General features: G+C 39.7%; 1 protein-coding gene and 2 long non-coding RNA genes across 3 annotated transcripts; 1 reads left to right on the top strand and 2 right to left on the bottom strand.

The window, feature by feature from the left end:
* Positions 1-6776: 6776 nt before the first annotated feature.
* On the top strand, positions 6777-7836 carry LOC147509822 (uncharacterized). The gene is made up of 3 exons (XR_015216652.1): positions 6777-6964; positions 7346-7403; positions 7511-7836. It is a non-coding gene; the product is annotated as an uncharacterized LOC147509822 (long non-coding RNA).
* A 738-nt stretch (positions 7837-8574) lies between these two features.
* On the bottom strand, positions 8575-9094 carry LOC147509821 (uncharacterized). Its single transcript, XR_015216651.1, has 2 exons — positions 8800-9094; positions 8575-8691 (listed from the first exon to the last, which is right to left on the bottom strand). It is a non-coding gene; the product is annotated as an uncharacterized LOC147509821 (long non-coding RNA).
* A 27-nt stretch (positions 9095-9121) lies between these two features.
* Positions 9122-9997, bottom strand: LOC147509820 (uncharacterized). The gene is made up of 3 exons (XM_086599255.1): positions 9560-9997; positions 9311-9478; positions 9122-9215 (listed from the first exon to the last, which is right to left on the bottom strand). Exons 1-2 carry the CDS (start codon positions 9939-9941, stop codon positions 9465-9467), a joined length of 396 nt encoding a protein of 131 aa, XP_086455381.1. The 5' UTR covers positions 9942-9997; the 3' UTR covers positions 9122-9215; positions 9311-9464.
* Positions 9998-16254: the final 6257 nt, after the last annotated feature.

Raw genomic sequence — 16254 nt, 5'->3', positions numbered from 1 at the left:
CATCATGAATGTCAACTCCAATCCATGTAATTTATGTTTGAGTCCTGAGCATCCTAACTCCTATTGTCCTCTCACTTATGAACAACAACAATCACAACAAGATAATATTTGTTCCATTAATAGAGAACCTAACGCACTTGGCGACAAAACCCCAACTTCGGTTGGCGAAATAATCAACAACCTCCAAGGTTGTTTAACCCAAATGATAGGCCAACAAACAATTATAACCAAGCTCCACCAAGGCAAGGACAAGGTCAGGGTAATTATAATTATAATAACCAAGCTCGAGCGCGACCAGGACAAGGTCAGGGTAATTATAATAATTATAACAATAATAATTTTAATACTAATAGAGGTATTGTTCAGGTAAATAATAACTTTCAAAATCCACCCATTAATAATCAACGTGACATAGTTCCTGTCACACAACCTATAGCTAACACTCCTCCATAACCAGATCATTTTGATGCCTTTATGCAAACCCAACAACAGATTTTACAAGCCATCCAACTTTCCTTATAGCAGTTAGCACAAGAGAAAGTACAACCCAAAGATGTGTTTCCAGGACAAGCGATACCTAATCTTAAAACACCAAACACAGCCTTTTAGATAAACGGTAATACTAGTAACGAAAATGCAAATGTAGGTGAGATAAATTCCATCACCATTCTCCATTTAGGCAGAGTGATTGATAACAAAGTAACTATGTCTATAGTTACTCCACCAGTAGTCCCTACACCAGATATTACACTAGATACCGAAACAGAAACGGAAGATCCTACCCCTGTAGAGGTACCAGTTAAACCATAACCTAAGAAACAGAAAGCCAAGGTTAAACATCCTGTTGATCCATATGCTAAATATAAAGAGAAACCACCATTTCCTCAGAGATTAGCTATGTTAAACAAGGATGCAAATTTTGACGAGATTAGGGAAGTTTTTAAAAATCTAACTATAAACTTACCTTTTCTTGAAGCAATTAAAAAGTTACCTCACCAAGCGAAGTTTCTCAAAGAGTTGTGCACTACTAGGCGTAAGACAAAGATTCCTAAAGACGCCTTTTTAACTGAACAGCTTCCAACTTTAACGGAACACAATGGAATCGTTAAGTACAAGGACCGTGGTCGTCCTACTGTACAATGCAGTTTAGGGGATACTCACACGACCACTGCTTTATTAGACCTGGGGGCAAGTGTTAACTTACTCCCTTATTATTTATATAAACAAATAGGTCTACAGGAAATGCAACCTACAACAATGACGTTGTAATTAGCTAATAGGTCTATCAAGTATCCTAAGGGTGTAGTGGAAAACGTGTTGGTTAAGATTCAGGATTTCTACTATCCTGCGGATTTTGTTATCCTCGATATAGAAGTCACTAACGACTCTGTTCCGATCATTTTAGGCCGCCCTTTCTTGGCAACTGCCAACGCGCTTATAAACTGCCGCGATGGTTCGATGTCCTTGTCCTTTGGCCATCTTTCTGTTGAGGTCAATGTTTTTAAAATGATCAAACAGTTTCCTGATACGAATATCGATGGAGAGGTTAGCATGATCGAGAGCTTAGCTCACGATTATTTCATAACCACGTTTCTGGATGACCAGATGCACAAATTCCTTTCCTTTGGAAGTTCCAATTTTGACAAGGACTCCTTGGACATAGATGAAATTGAGGAAGATTTCCTTCAACTCTTTTGCAACTCTTCCCTGCCACCTCGTGAGTCCCACTCTGCCAACATCCATTTATCCCTTGACGCTATGACGGAAGATGAATTTTTCACCCTCTATCCCAGTGATTCTTTTGACCCACCTATTGAGGAATGTCTGGCATATCTCAAGGCTTCTAATAATCTAGACCTGAGAGCTCTAGCTGACACTCATTCATCTTCCATCACCAATTTTCCCCATCTTCTGTGCTTAAGGATTTTCTAAATCCTCTTAATACAGAAATAATTCCTAAGGGAAAGGCACTTGACATGTTCATTTTCAGAATTGAGACGGTACCCATATTTTCATTTTTTCAATTCCTTCATTCTAAAACTTATCCATATCCAACATATCTTCCACAAACACCCATTTTCTCACGATCATTCACTGGGACACACTCTCGTTCAAAGATGAAGAAGAAGGTGCATGATCGGGTACGTTCTAGATCTTTCAGACTTCGCTTTCATTGCAATAAGTTGTGTCGTAGAAAATCTTGGTGCTTGATTCTGTTTGGGGGTGCACTCCAGGTTATTTATTTATGGAAAGACCCATAACACTTTAGATTGTTGATATATGGAAAACTGCAAGATATATATATATATATATATATATATATATATATATATATATATATATATATATATATACGGTTTGTCAAGGGTGCCACTCTTAGAGTGCCACCCTTATCTCACTCTCCTCTTGAGCCGTCGGATCCGACCTCTAGATCTGAAGATCTCAATGAGGGTAAATATGTATTTTCCTCATCATCTTCTCAAAAAAAGAAAAAAAAAAACCGATCTAACCAAAAAAAGAGATCGATCTAACCAAAAAAAACAAACCGAAATTCAAGTTCTCTCTCTCTACGGCTCTCTCGGCTTCTTCTTCTCATCATTTGGCAATTAGGTTTCTTCATTTGGTTTCTTCTTCTCTGACAGGTATCATTTGGCACTTCAACTATAGTGCACTTTTGGTTATGGTGCTTGCCTATTAATAATGCTTTAATTGACACTTGGATTGTCATTATACCATAAAAACTTGAATTTTGATTTAATTTAGGTTGCTATGATTATAGTTATAATTAATACCCTCGTTTAAAGACGGCGACAATTTCGGTGAACTCGTCAATTTCTCGTTTTGAACTCGTCGAGTATTCTTCATGCCGTCGTATTTTTCATGCCGTGCCGTCGAGTTTTGAACTCTGTCAGAGTTCGGTGAACTCTGTCGTATACTTCATGCCGTATTCTGTCAGAGTTCGGTGAACTCTATTAGAGTTTTGAACTCTTTCAGAGTTTTGAACTCTGTCAGAGTTCGTTGAAGTAGCATATTCGATAAACTCTGTCAGAGTTTGGTGAACTCTGTCAAAGTTTTGAACTCACAGATTCGGCGTGATTCAAAACTCTTTCAGAGTTCGGTGAACTCTGTCGTATTCTTCATGCCGTATTCTGTCAGAGTTTTGAACTCTGTCAGAGTTCGGTGAACTTTATCAGAGTTTTGAACTCTGTCAGAGTTCGGTGAAGTATCATATTTGGTGAACTTTGACTCTGTCAGAGTTTTGAACTCTGTCGTATTCTTCATGCCGTGATACGCCGAGTTTTGAACTCTTGAACTCGGTGAACTCTTCATGCCTTCATCTTCATCGAGTTTTGAACTCGTCGAGTTTTGAACTCTGTCGAGTTTTGAACTCTTTTAGAGTTCGGTGAACTCGTGTAATTATTCTTCATGTCGTGATACGTCGAGTTTTGAACTCTATCGAGGAGTTCGGTGAACTCTATCGAGTTTTGAACTCTGTCGAGTTCGTTGAAGTAGCATATTCGGTGAACTTCTGTCGAGTTTTGAACTCAATCGTGATACATCGAGTTCAAAACTCTTTCGAGTTCGGTGAACTCGTCGTATTCTTCATGCCGTGATATGTCGAGTTTTGAACTCGCCGAGTTCGGTGAACTCTATCGAGTTTTGAACTCTTTCGAGTTTTGAACGAGTTCGTTGTTGTAGCATATTCGGTGAACTCTGTCGAGTTTTCAAAACTCTTCGAGATTCGTCAGAAGTTTTGAACTTCATGCCGAGAGTTCGAGTTTTGAACTCTGTCGTATTCATATCATATTGAACTTTGACTCGTCGAGTTTTGAACTCGTCGTATTCTTCATGCCGTGATTCGTCAAAGTTCGGTGAACTCATCGTATTCTTCATGCCGTGATACATCGGAGTTTTGAACTCTGTCAGAGTTTTGAACTCTTTTAGAGTTTGGTGAACTCTGTCGTATTCTTCATGCCGTATTCTGTCAGAGTTTTGAACTCTGTCAGAGTTCGGTGAACTCTATAAGAGTTTTGAACTCTTTCAGAGTTTTGAACTCTGTCGAGTTCGCCAAGAAGTATTCGGTGAACTATTCGGTTTTGAACTTCTGCCGAGTTCAAAACTCTGACAAAGTTCGGTGAACTCTGTCGTATTCTTCATGCCGTATTCTGTCAGAGTTTTGAACTCTGTCAGAGTTCGGTGAACTCTATCAGAGTTCGGTGAAGTAGCATATTCGGTGAACTCTGTCAGAGTTTTGAACTCTGTCGTATTCTTCATGCCGTATTCTGTCAGAGTTCGGTGAACTCTGTCAGAGTTTTGAACTCTTTCAGAGTTCGGTGAACTCTGTCGTATTCTTCATGCCGTATTCTTTCAGAGTTTTGAACTCTGTCAGAGTTTTGAACTCTGTTAGAGTTCGGTGAACTAACATATTCGGTGAACTTTGTCAGAGTTTTGAACTCTGTCAGAGTTCGGTGAACTAGCATATTCGGTGAACTCTGTCAGAGTTTTGAACTCGGCGAGTTGATGAAATAACATATTTGGTTAACTCTGTCAGAGTTTCGATGTTTAAGTTATTTACACTGTTTATGTACATTGGGATTTTTGACTGTTTAAGTTATTTATATTTTTAATTTTTTCGATTTATAGAAATGGAGACAGAGACATCAATCAATATCGAAGAAGACGTAGTTGGGTCTTCGTCTACTAAAAAACCCTGCTCAAGGCACGCAAACATTAGCTGCTCCTTATATAGGAATGACTTTTACAAGTGTTGACGAGGCAAAGACTTATTACAAAGAGTATGGTCAACAAGAGGGATTTGAGACTCGTGTTCGGACGACTTCTAAGCAACAAAATCAGGTGGATTTGGTTAGTGGTTGTTCTTGGTTTGCTCACGTGAAGGGGTTAAGACTCCTAAGAGATGAAGTCCGATCAAGAAATACATCAACTATCGGTGTGGTTGCCAAGCTAGAATTAAGTATTAAGAAAAGAATGCATGAAGAGATATATGAGGTCGAGGTTGCTGCTCATAATGACCATAGTCACGGTGCCGTGACCCCATCGAAGAATTTGCATGAAAACTAACAAACATATGCCCTCAAGCGGTGAAGTGCTTGACCGAGATATTTAGTGATAACGGTTTATCTGTTGGGAAAGTGGCATCTATTTTCCATGGAGAGGAAGTTGGGTTTACACGAAAGATTGTTGGAACCATTATTATGGTTTGACCCGGAAAAGATGCCTAAAGAAGGTGATGCAACTACCGTCTTTGCAATATTTTATCTTGCGTAAGAGTCTTGAGGATCCCCGTTCTATTACGCTATTGATTTAGATGAAAATGGGACTCATGGTGAACTTTTTTCGGGTTCATGGGAGGTCTCGATGCGATATGAATATTTCGGAGATGTTGTGTCTTTTGATACCACATATCGTTACCAATGCATATTCCATGCCTTTTGCCCCTTTTACTGAGTCAACCATCATTATCGGTCGATTCAGTTTGGTTTAGCGCATTGTTGCTTGATGAGACGTAAGATACATTCATATGGCTATTTAAGGCTGGCTTGCAGCCATGGGTGGTCGTCGCCAACTGCAATCATCAACGACCGGGATAAAGCGATGGCAGCCATTGCCAAAGTGTTTCCTAATACTGCGTCATCGTTCTCGTCTTTGGCATATTATGCAGAAATTCCAAGAGAAGATGTCATTTACCAAATTTGAGACATTGGTAACCGGAGTTGAAGAACACTATTTCTTTTTAGTATAGGATTGTTGATTTTGAGAGAAGATGGTGTACAATCATTGAGAAGTATGAGTTGTCTGAAAATCCTTGGTTGACAGATATATTCAATCGCGGGGAGAAATAGGTTCCTTGTTATCTCGATGGCACCTTTTTTGCTTGGTATGCACCATCGTAGGTCGAAGTGAATCGATGAATGCTCATTATGACCAGTTTGTCAATTCAACGACTACGCTTATGCAGTTTGTACATGGTAATGAGAAGTCTTTGGCTTTGCTTGCTAGGAAAGAAAGAGATTCTGATTACCGCACCGAGCATAGTTCACGGATTGTGCCTAATGATGCTTTCATCCTTATGCATGCCGCGAAGGTCTATACGATCTCAATATTCAATAAATTTAAAGAGCAACTAGAAAAGGCAAAGATGGAGTACAAAATTGATGGGGAACAAATTGACAGGTATGGAACCGGAAGCTACATGGTGAAATGGAGAGAACCGCTGAAGAATTCAGTTTGGAGAGTGAGTTTCGATAGAGGAACCTTAAAGGGAGACTGTGAATGCAAGTACTTTCAGTTTATGGGTTTGCTTTGTGGTCATATCTTAAAGGTTTTTATCTTATCTGAGATTGAAGAGATTCCAAACCATTTTAGATTGACGCCGTGGATGCAAAAAGTCTAACACTTATAGAGCGGAGTTTGATCTTTGGATTTGTGGTCGGGAATGTCTCAAATGAACCTTTGAGAGTGGCTCATTCTATCAAGGTTGCTTCTCAAGTGGCTTACGATGCGTCACATACTTTTGAGGGTTATTCATATTTTATTGAAAAGATTGGTGAAATGGCTATTGAAATTTCAAAGTTTAATGAGACTTCCTACAAAGGACGCCTTGAAGTTGCAGAGCCTCCAGTTCGCGAGAGCCTTGATACCTTCGGTTAACACATCACAGGTTTTTTTTATTTGAATGTTTAATTTGATATAAATTTAGTGTTTAATTCGGTGTTTAATTTGATATAAATATTTATTTTAATTCGGTCTTTATTTCAGCTATTGATTTTGAATCCCAACATTTCTCAAACAAAAGGGAGGGGGAAGAAGAAAGCGGATAGATGGAAATCCCCCAAAGAGATAGCCCTAAACAATTCAGGAAGAAAGTGTCACAGATGTGGACAGATTGCTAACCATGACTCGAGAAATTGTCCAGAGAAAAATAATACGTAATCTGTCGATTGTAAGTATAGATTTATTCAAAACTCTTTGATTCTAAATGTTCACTAGTTCTAATGATATTTTTATCTGCGCGTCATGGACTTCATTGATGTCTGGACTTGTTAAGAGTGGTTTAGATATGGCAGCCTTGTTAGAGTTTTATCAAGTGTTGTTAAGTTGAACTGCGGTCGAGGGGTTGTGTTCCATTGCATCATTATGTCCATTGGATAGTATCTAATGTTGTCTGCTAGCTAGGCTCTAGATAGGAAACATCATAATGATAGACCGGTGCTTTTTTTGATAACTTCTTTCTCCCTTTTTATTTTCAAATTTTAATATTGTTGGTTTAGGTTACATTTGGGGAGTTTAATTAGACTGAGTTCTAATCTCATTGATATTGTAGAAAAGAGAAGTATGGCTCAAGGAGAAATGGAGAATCTGGAGGCAAAACTTTGCTTTAGGTAAAAATACTTCCTACTCATCTGTTCGTTTCCAGCCCCTCGACTTTGCATCAATCGATCTTCAGTCTTTTCATCATTCTCTGCGGTTATGTTTCTGACTGCTACAGTTCCACAAGATGCCACAGTATCACTGCCACCTTGACTATGCACCATTCGAAGAAAGTGCGTCAAAATTGAGTTATTAGCTATAACGGGAGAAATTGTCGTGAAAAGAGCGAGAGAAGAAGCAGAAGTGTTGAAAGAAGGTGGAGAAGTTGAAGAGAGCTGAAACTTGGAGTGAAAGGCTTGAACAAGCCAAAGCTAAGTGCAGGCAGGCTATACTTGTTGCTAATTCATTCTGATGTGCTTAAATGTTGTAATACAGAACAATAATATTTGGGATTGCATAAAGCATTTTGATGTGCTTATTATAAATGTTACTGTTGTTACACAAGCGTGCCCACTTGCAATTTTGTTCCGTAAGTTGATATGATGTATTGATGCAGATACTATACCACCAGTATAATGCCAACGTTTGTCAACAACAAATTTACCTCAACTCATATGATCATCAATGAACATCAACACAAACAAACCAAACTGATAAATTGCCAAAACATCAACATCAACGATATGGACTTAGTACGGCGATATCGTTTGGATTTGAATTTGGATAAAAAAAATGGCGTGTCTGTTTGGACTTTGTCCCAAACGGCATGGCCAAACCGTTTGGACTTAGTCCCAAACGGCATGGCCACCCGCTTGGCCTTAGTACCAAAACGGTGTGGCCATGCCGTTTGGGACTAAGTCCAACGGTGCATGCCATGCCGTTTGGGACAAAGTCCAAACAGACACATTTTTTACAAGTTCAAAGTCCAAGCGGCATGGCCGCACCGTTTGGACTTTGTCCCAAACGCGGCATGGGTTTGGAACTAAGGACAAAGTGCCGTTTGGGACAAAGTCCAAACGGTGCAAGCCATGCCGTTTGGGACAAAGTCCAAACAGAACCGCCCATTTTTTTGCAAGTTCAAAGTCCAAACGGCATGGCGGACCGTTTGGACTTTGTCCCAACGGCATGGCCACACCGTTTCGCCTTAGTGTCAAACGGTGTGGCCATGCCGTTTGGGACAAAGTCCAAACGGTCTGGCCATGCCGTTTGGGACAAAGTCCAAACAGACACGCCAATGAACTTGCACCGGGTCAAATTGTATGCCTCCATGAACTCGTTCTGTGCATCCTCTGGAATCGCAGTCCCACCCAATTGCAGGCCTTGATTGAGCAAGCGAGAAATTTCATCGACGACGGGGTGCTGTCAAAATTAAAACACAAAACTACATTAGTATATACATTTACATTTATAAAATACTAAAACAAAACAAAACAAAACAAAAATTAACGTTGTATGATATTAACTCACCAGATTATGATATGGAAGACTCTATAGGGAGTAGTGACTAAGATGATCAGGGTTTATCATTCGAATATGACTATTGTTTTCGTACCAACTCATGTATCTACTAACACACTCCCATGGATAAGACGGAATGGGTCCGCGTTGTTCAAGTTGAATCAAGTGATTCTGCCAATTACTCCAGTAGGAAGACGCAATATTAAATTTCACATCATACCCGCGTCCGGAAGTAGTTCGCGTCGAGGTCTTTAGTTTTGGGGGATCTGAGGGTACAAACTGCATATGACCCAACTGACGCACAACCCTCTTGCAACATTGTACTTTGCTTTCGACATTATCAAGAAAGCATATAAATCCCTCGAAAAATGCTATTTCATCCACCGGCCGTGTGCTCGGACTTCAACATAGGGATACCATTCAACCTGTCAAATAGCATATGATCGAGGAAATTAATCATTAATCACATACTAATAATATTAATTAATAAATAAAACTATTTACATACAAAAATGCTTACATCGGTACAAGTCATATTATCAATGGTGGCTCGGGTATACTTCAATGCAGCTGTTGTGCTAGCATAAAAAGACTGAGTAACTGAGTACCTATTAGCACGGGACATGCTCAAATGATAGTCCTCATTTGGGTATGGCCTGAACACTGGGAAGTACTCATAAATCCATGCCTACATTAATATAGACACCGAGTTAATATTGTAATAGATAGATAAAATTGACATTGAAAAGAAAAACAAAAAAACTAATACCTGTAGGAGAGTGAAATAGCCTGAAACACCCTTCACCTTGGCACTTGTGGCAGTCCCAAGACCCCTGTACAAGTAAGCCAGTAAGGCTGCACCCCACGCGTAGTCTCTGATCTCGGCAAATTTCGAAAGCAGTCTCAGATAACAAACGGGAACTGCAGTTCCAGGCGATGTCGGTGAAGGCGGTACATCCAAAGAAAAATAACAGATAAGCTCTCACAACAAACTGCACCTCTTTTTGGGTTGACGCCTTCTTCACAACAACTCCATTTTCATCACGTAAATCTTTATCTCTTACCTTCCCAGCAAACTGCTTCATCAAGAAATCCATCCTAACTTTGGAAGTGAACTTATTGGATTTCATCTCCGCATCTATCTTATCCATGGGTATGCCAAGATTTTTGTGGAGAAGTCTTTTTGTCTGTTCCAAGGTCAAATCAGTGTCCCCGATCCACCGCTTTGCCTCGATCGAACTCCTAAGAGTTGGAAACATCGTCCAACGTGATTGTCATCTCGCCCCGCGGCATATGAAACGTGTTGGTCTCGGATGCCACCTCTCCACAAACGCAGACCCAACACGGGATCCCGATGCTGTATACACCTAAGACCCGAGCACATAAGCGGTCCCTTTGAAGCTCCACGTGAAAAGTAGAATAGTCCTAACACTCTCCTCGATATCCCATTGTACCAACTTGTTGAGGTGCCCATGGCACTTCAACACCCTTCGCCTAAAACAACAAAAACTTAGTATTAATGTATGCACAAGTTTCGTAATACAAAATTTAAATACTAATAGACACTATATGATAATATTACCTGCCCCTCCCAAACATCGCGAGCCACGTGCACTGCATAGTCATACAATAGATGTGACACACAAGGGCCACCTCCATAAACACCTCTCTTGAACTCCAAGTCATTGTTAGACTTTCTCACAATATTCACTGGAGGTACAGGTACATGGACTTCCTCGTCATCCTCGTCATCCTCCTCCTCCTCCTCCGCGTCCTCCGCGTCCTCTTCCTCCTCGTCAGTCTCCTCTTCTGCATCATCAACACCCTCTTCTTCACTATCAGCATGACTTAGAACTACACTCTTCCCACGATCCATATTTACGTCATGGTCATCTACATCTACATCTACATCTACATCTAAATCTAAATCTACATCATCTCATCCCTTCTCTTTCTTCTCTTTTGATTTCCTAACTCTACACCACTTACAACATTACTGGGATCATCCGCTTTCCGATCCCCTCTACGAACTGATGCCGAAGTGGTTGTTCTCCTTCCTCTCTTTTTCTCAGGCTCCTCATCGCGACCCGAACTACTACTCCCCCCACCTAACAACTTCTTAGCACCCGTGAAAACACTTTTTTGCTTTCTTCTTCACATTCAAATTCTTTGTTCGAGGCATTGCTACAAAATAAATAGGAGTTAAAAATAAGACATTCAACTAATTCAAATTGTTGCAATACCATCGTGAAAAAACAAAGAACGAAATAAGGCGGTGTGTATGCCAATCTATATCTAAGGTGTGCATGTATCTAGGCAAACTATACTCCTATATTAAATCCCCCTCCACACACTAACAAAAAAACCAATCTAATTCAAGCATGCTAAATCGACTAGGAAAACTTTGCGAGAACGACTCATGTAAAACTTTAAAGCCGCCATGGAGATAATGAACATCGAAAAAAAAGAAGCACATTTGTAAAAGCGAAAATAGTCGACGCGGCATAAGAGAAAGACAATATAAGACATGCGTGATTCGGAAAACTAGCAAGTCAGGTAACCTCTTTTAGTTTGTACGCGTGTGAGTTGAAATTTTACAACATCTAAACTTAAAAGAATTTCTTAGGCCATAAGCTTTTATTAAGGGGTGGGACTTTTTCAAAGCCTTTAAAGCTTTGTGGAATATCGCTTTGCTAGCAATCAAGGTATGTCATCAAGCATCAATAAACCAACTTTGAAAGCCTGCGGCGAGTTCAGTTATTTCTTTGAAAGCCTGCCTAATCACTTGAGATGCTGGGGGTGCCCTTAGAATAGAATTCTAAACCAGCGTGGCGCTTTTGATCAATAGGAAGAGGATCACTCCGCCATGGTGAACGTAACTCTTGGCAACTTCCATCTGCCGTAGCAAAATGACCTTCCAAGACAAGATAAGAAATAAGGTCTGGCCAACATCGTCATTCCTCTTAATTTGGAATGGGACTATACTTGGTCATTGCCGTACAAAATCCAGATGGATGGAACATTTGTCTACCCCGACTCATAAGCGAAAGTGATAAATGTTAAAGCGGAATCTCAGATTCCTAGATAACATAGGTGATAAGAGCCCAAAACTGTAGTTTTAACCCCTTAATAATCATACTGTTAGACCAATTATGTGAATAATAAGTAAGAGTTAATACTTATTACGTGTTTTTATGCATTTCAGGCTTCAAAGTCCATTATGTGCAGAAATGTGCCACTTTAGCGAGATAAAGGAGCAAAAGTCAGCAGAACTTCCGAATGCCATCTCTTTGGACTCAGACCTCAGATTGAGGCTTACCTTATGTCAAAACGACCGGCTCGGAAAGAGCTTTGCAATGGTCTAAGCCTTGACCCAATCAGAGGAGCAGAAGTGGACGAAACGTCTGTGGAAGCCAACTGCAGCTGAAGAGGCCTTTTTGATCGAAAGAATTGGGTTTTGGGCTGATTCTGATTCTTCCCCCCAAAACATGGCTCCAAGCCCATGCACGATTTTTGGATCTGGATGTATAAAAACAAAAGCTTGACTCAGTGTTAATGGCAGTCAATGGCAGTTAGGTTAGGTAGATAGCTTAGAATAGAAAGTAGCCATTAAAATAGCTTCTAGATCTAGATTTAATTGTTTTATTTAATTAGTTTCAAATCCTTTATTAGATTAAACCTTTGGATCTTGTTCTTCATTTGATTAGATCAATAAAGTAGTGTCCTTTATCAATTTCGTTTTTTGTCATTTACAATTTATTAGATCTAAATTCAATTCTTGTTACCATTCAATTCTTAGTTATTAATTAGATTCCATTATTGTTTAATTAAGTAAATTTCAATGCTTTATATTATGTTTAGTTTAAATTTAAATGGAAATGATTATGAATGATTCAAGGCTAAACCTCCATTAGAGGGGGTTGAGAAACCTTGATGAAAGCTTGATTCCAATTATCGGAGATTGTCGTAATTTCCTTTCCACTCTAGAAATGTTTAGTTCACCATGAGAATGGGTTTAATCGTTCACATGCTAATTATTAATTGGTAGAAATGCCATGTGTAGTTAGGGATTAGGAAGAACCGATTGTTGCTTAGCTTAGCGTTCAATTCGGATTACTGACGACTTCGTCGCTAGTGGATTAAGTTGAGTTAAGGTGGAATCAATCCCCCTCTAACTCCTTACATCGAATCAACGTAGCATTCCCTTAGTATTCTGATAACCGACTAGTGCATTTCGTAGGTAGTTGCATCATAGTCTAATTCCCCTTCGTAAAGCTCTCATTGACTTTAAGTAGAGTATTGAGACTAGAAAACAAGCATACGGAAGGACTAAGAGTGGAACGAATCACTCTACTCCACTATATCTCATAGGATTGAGAGAAAAATATCTTTGATAAAACAAAGGCTCACAAGTCTAGTTTTAGTTTTACTTGCGTTTCGAAGTTTAATCGCTTTATCTCGTAGGTAAAACTATTCATTTTACTTTTATCAAATGGCGCCGCTGCCATCTTAGTTTCACTTTCGTATTGTTTTCGTAGTGTTAGTACTGTTTTTAAAGTCCCATTTCACCCACCCACCCTTGTTGAATCATACTGTGGTTGTCCATTTTATAGTTGAAAAATTCCGGGCAAAATTTACAGATGCCTTGTAGCATCCTCCTGAGCGACCAGCCCTATGTTCTTGGACAATTGGCGAACCAGCCCCATATGGAGCTGCCCCTACTAAAAACACTGTAATTTGAAAATTACTTTCGGAAGCCTTCTATCGAAGCGAAAATACAATGTTAAATTTTTTCGATTTCGGCGGTTTTGATTCGAACTTTGCTCTTTCATATTTTTCAGTGTTCTAAATCGCTATATACACCAAAAGCGTAAACAAGACGCTTCATTCATAAAGCAAAGCAAGGGCCTTGTCAGGTATTCCTTTCTTCCACACCTCGCATCTCCTCTGTTAGAGTTTTATACTAGTATATCGAATTGTTTGGAGTGTTGCATGTTTAGTTAAGCTCGACTTAGTCTTGCATGAGATTAAGGTCCAGTAGAACAAAAACACCTAACGTAAATACACAACAACAACAACAAACAAGTCTATCTAGTATACCACACACTACACCTCTAGCTACTATTTCACACACACCACCGATATAATGGGGAAGAAAGAGAGACTCCTCTCTCGGACTTCTACAAAGCCTTGGCGATAGCCCCAAATCTTGCATCGTTCTAGCGGACCAGTGATGGGATTTGAGAATCCCTCCAAATATTTTTAATTTGTTACCCGTTTTTCATGGTTTAGACCATGAAAAACCTTATCGGCTATCGCGTAGGATTGAACAAGTCTTAACAACATTCCACCATCCCTAACAACAACAAATTAAATTAAAGGTATTCCCTTTCACCTTAGCCGATAAAGCTGCGTCTTGGTTAACTGCCCTGCCGCGCCTAATTACGTGGACTCGTGGGCTAAACTTGTTCAACTGTTTATGGAACATTTTTACCCACCCTAAAAGACGGATGAGATGCTTTCCAAGATTCATTTCTTTTCGACAAAATCCTCATGAATCATTTTCGAGGCTTGGAATCGTTTCACCGATCTGCTTATAGAGTGTCCACACCATAACCTAGCAAAAGACACGTTAGTTCGTGCATTTTTCAAAGGACTTCAACATCACCATAAAGAAGTCCTTGACATTATGAATGGGGGTAGTTTCTTAAGTAAAGGAGCCTCGGAGGCTTATAAATTTTTAGAAGACCAAACTAAGCAAAATAATAATTGGGGGGGTAGTGATGATATCCCCCGCTCAGCTAGTTCTTCTTCAACAGTTAAGGCCGCCGGTATGTTTGAAATTAAACACGATTCCGAGCTTAAAACTCTAATCGAATCACTCACTAAAAAGGTAGAGGCCATTTCTGTACAACAAAAGCCTATCCCCGTCATGAATGTAAATTCAAACCCATGTAGTTTACATTTGGAGTCCCGGAGCATCCCGACTCCCACATCCTATAGCCTATGAACAGGGCTTCTTCCATTAATAGTGAACCTAACCCCCTTGAGACAAAATCCCAACTTCGGTTGGGAGAAATAACCAACAAGTCACACCTCAAGGGTACAATAATCAATATGTTAGGCCAACGCATACGGCTTTAACCAAGCTCCACTACGACAAGGGCGAGGTCGGGGTAATTTTAATAATTATAACAACCAAGTGCAACCTCGACAAGGTCAAGCACAAGGTCAAGGTAATTATAATAATTATAAGGCTAATAGAGGTATCGTTCGGTCAATAATAATTATCGAAATCCACCTATAAATAATTCCGTGAAATAGTTCGGTCCACACCACCCATGACTACTACACCCACACAATCGGATCGCCTCGACACCTTCATACAAGTGAGCCAAAACTTTTCCAAACCATGGCTCAATCTAACCAACGGCTTCTACAATCCGTTAATAATTTAACCCAACGGTTGGCTCAAGATAAAGCCCAAACCAAAGGTGTGTTGCCAAGTCACGCCAATACATAATCCTAAAACAACAAACCACGACCTTTGAGGTAACGGATAATACTAGTAATGAATTTGAAAATGTAGGTGAGATAAAAGCCATCACCACTCTCTCCTCTACGGCAGAGTGGTTGATAACAAGGTAACTATGCCTATAGTTACCCCACCAAGATAACCCTACACCTACTATTTTACTAGATACGAAATAGAAACTAAAGAGCCTACCACTTTGTAGAGGTACCGGTTACAACACAACCTAAGAAACAGAAAGCCACGGTTAAACATCCGGTGATACCATTGCTAAATATAGACGAAACCACCGTTTCCACAAAAATTAGCCATGTTAACTAGGGATACAAATTACGAGGAGATTAGGGGCGTTTTCAAGAATCTAACTATAAACCTTCCCTTCCTCGGCTATTAAAAGCTACCACATCATGCTAAGTTTCTTAAGGAATTGTGTACTACTAGGCGCGAAGACAAATATACCAAAAGCGCCTTTTAACAGAACAATTCCCAACCTTATCCGAACATAATGGAATTGTTAAGTACAAGGACCACAATTAGATCCTATCAGATAATGCACCTTAGGAGATTCCTATCTGACGACCCGCGTTATTAGACACGGGGGCTAGTGTTAACTTACTCCCATTTTATTTGTATAGACAAATAGGTCTAGACAAGATGCAACCCACTAAAATGATGTTGCAATTAGCTGATCGGTCTATTAAGTATCCTAAGGGTGTAGTCGAAAATGTGTTGGTAAAAGTTCAGATTTCTACTATCCGGCTGATTTTGTAGTCCTCGATCTGAAAAATTAAGCTAACGACTCTGTCGATCATTCTAGAAGTCCTTTCTTGGCAACTGCCAATGCGCTCATTAATTGCGTGATGGTTCAATGTCCATGTCTTTTGGCCATCTTGTTTGTTGAAGTCAATGTTTTTAAAACAAGGACACGAGTT

This window comes from Coptis chinensis, chromosome 3 (genome assembly GCF_015680905.1).
Source record: "Coptis chinensis isolate HL-2020 chromosome 3, ASM1568090v1, whole genome shotgun sequence".
Lineage (NCBI taxonomy): Eukaryota > Viridiplantae > Streptophyta > Magnoliopsida > Ranunculales > Ranunculaceae > Coptis > Coptis chinensis.
This window is presented reverse-complemented; position numbering and strand designations above follow the sequence as displayed.

Excerpts from the sequence above, each read along its gene's own strand:
- LOC147509820 (XM_086599255.1), bottom strand. The coding sequence starts at position 9,941 with ATGGATAAGATAGATGCGGAGATGAAATCCAATAAGTTCACTTCCAAA.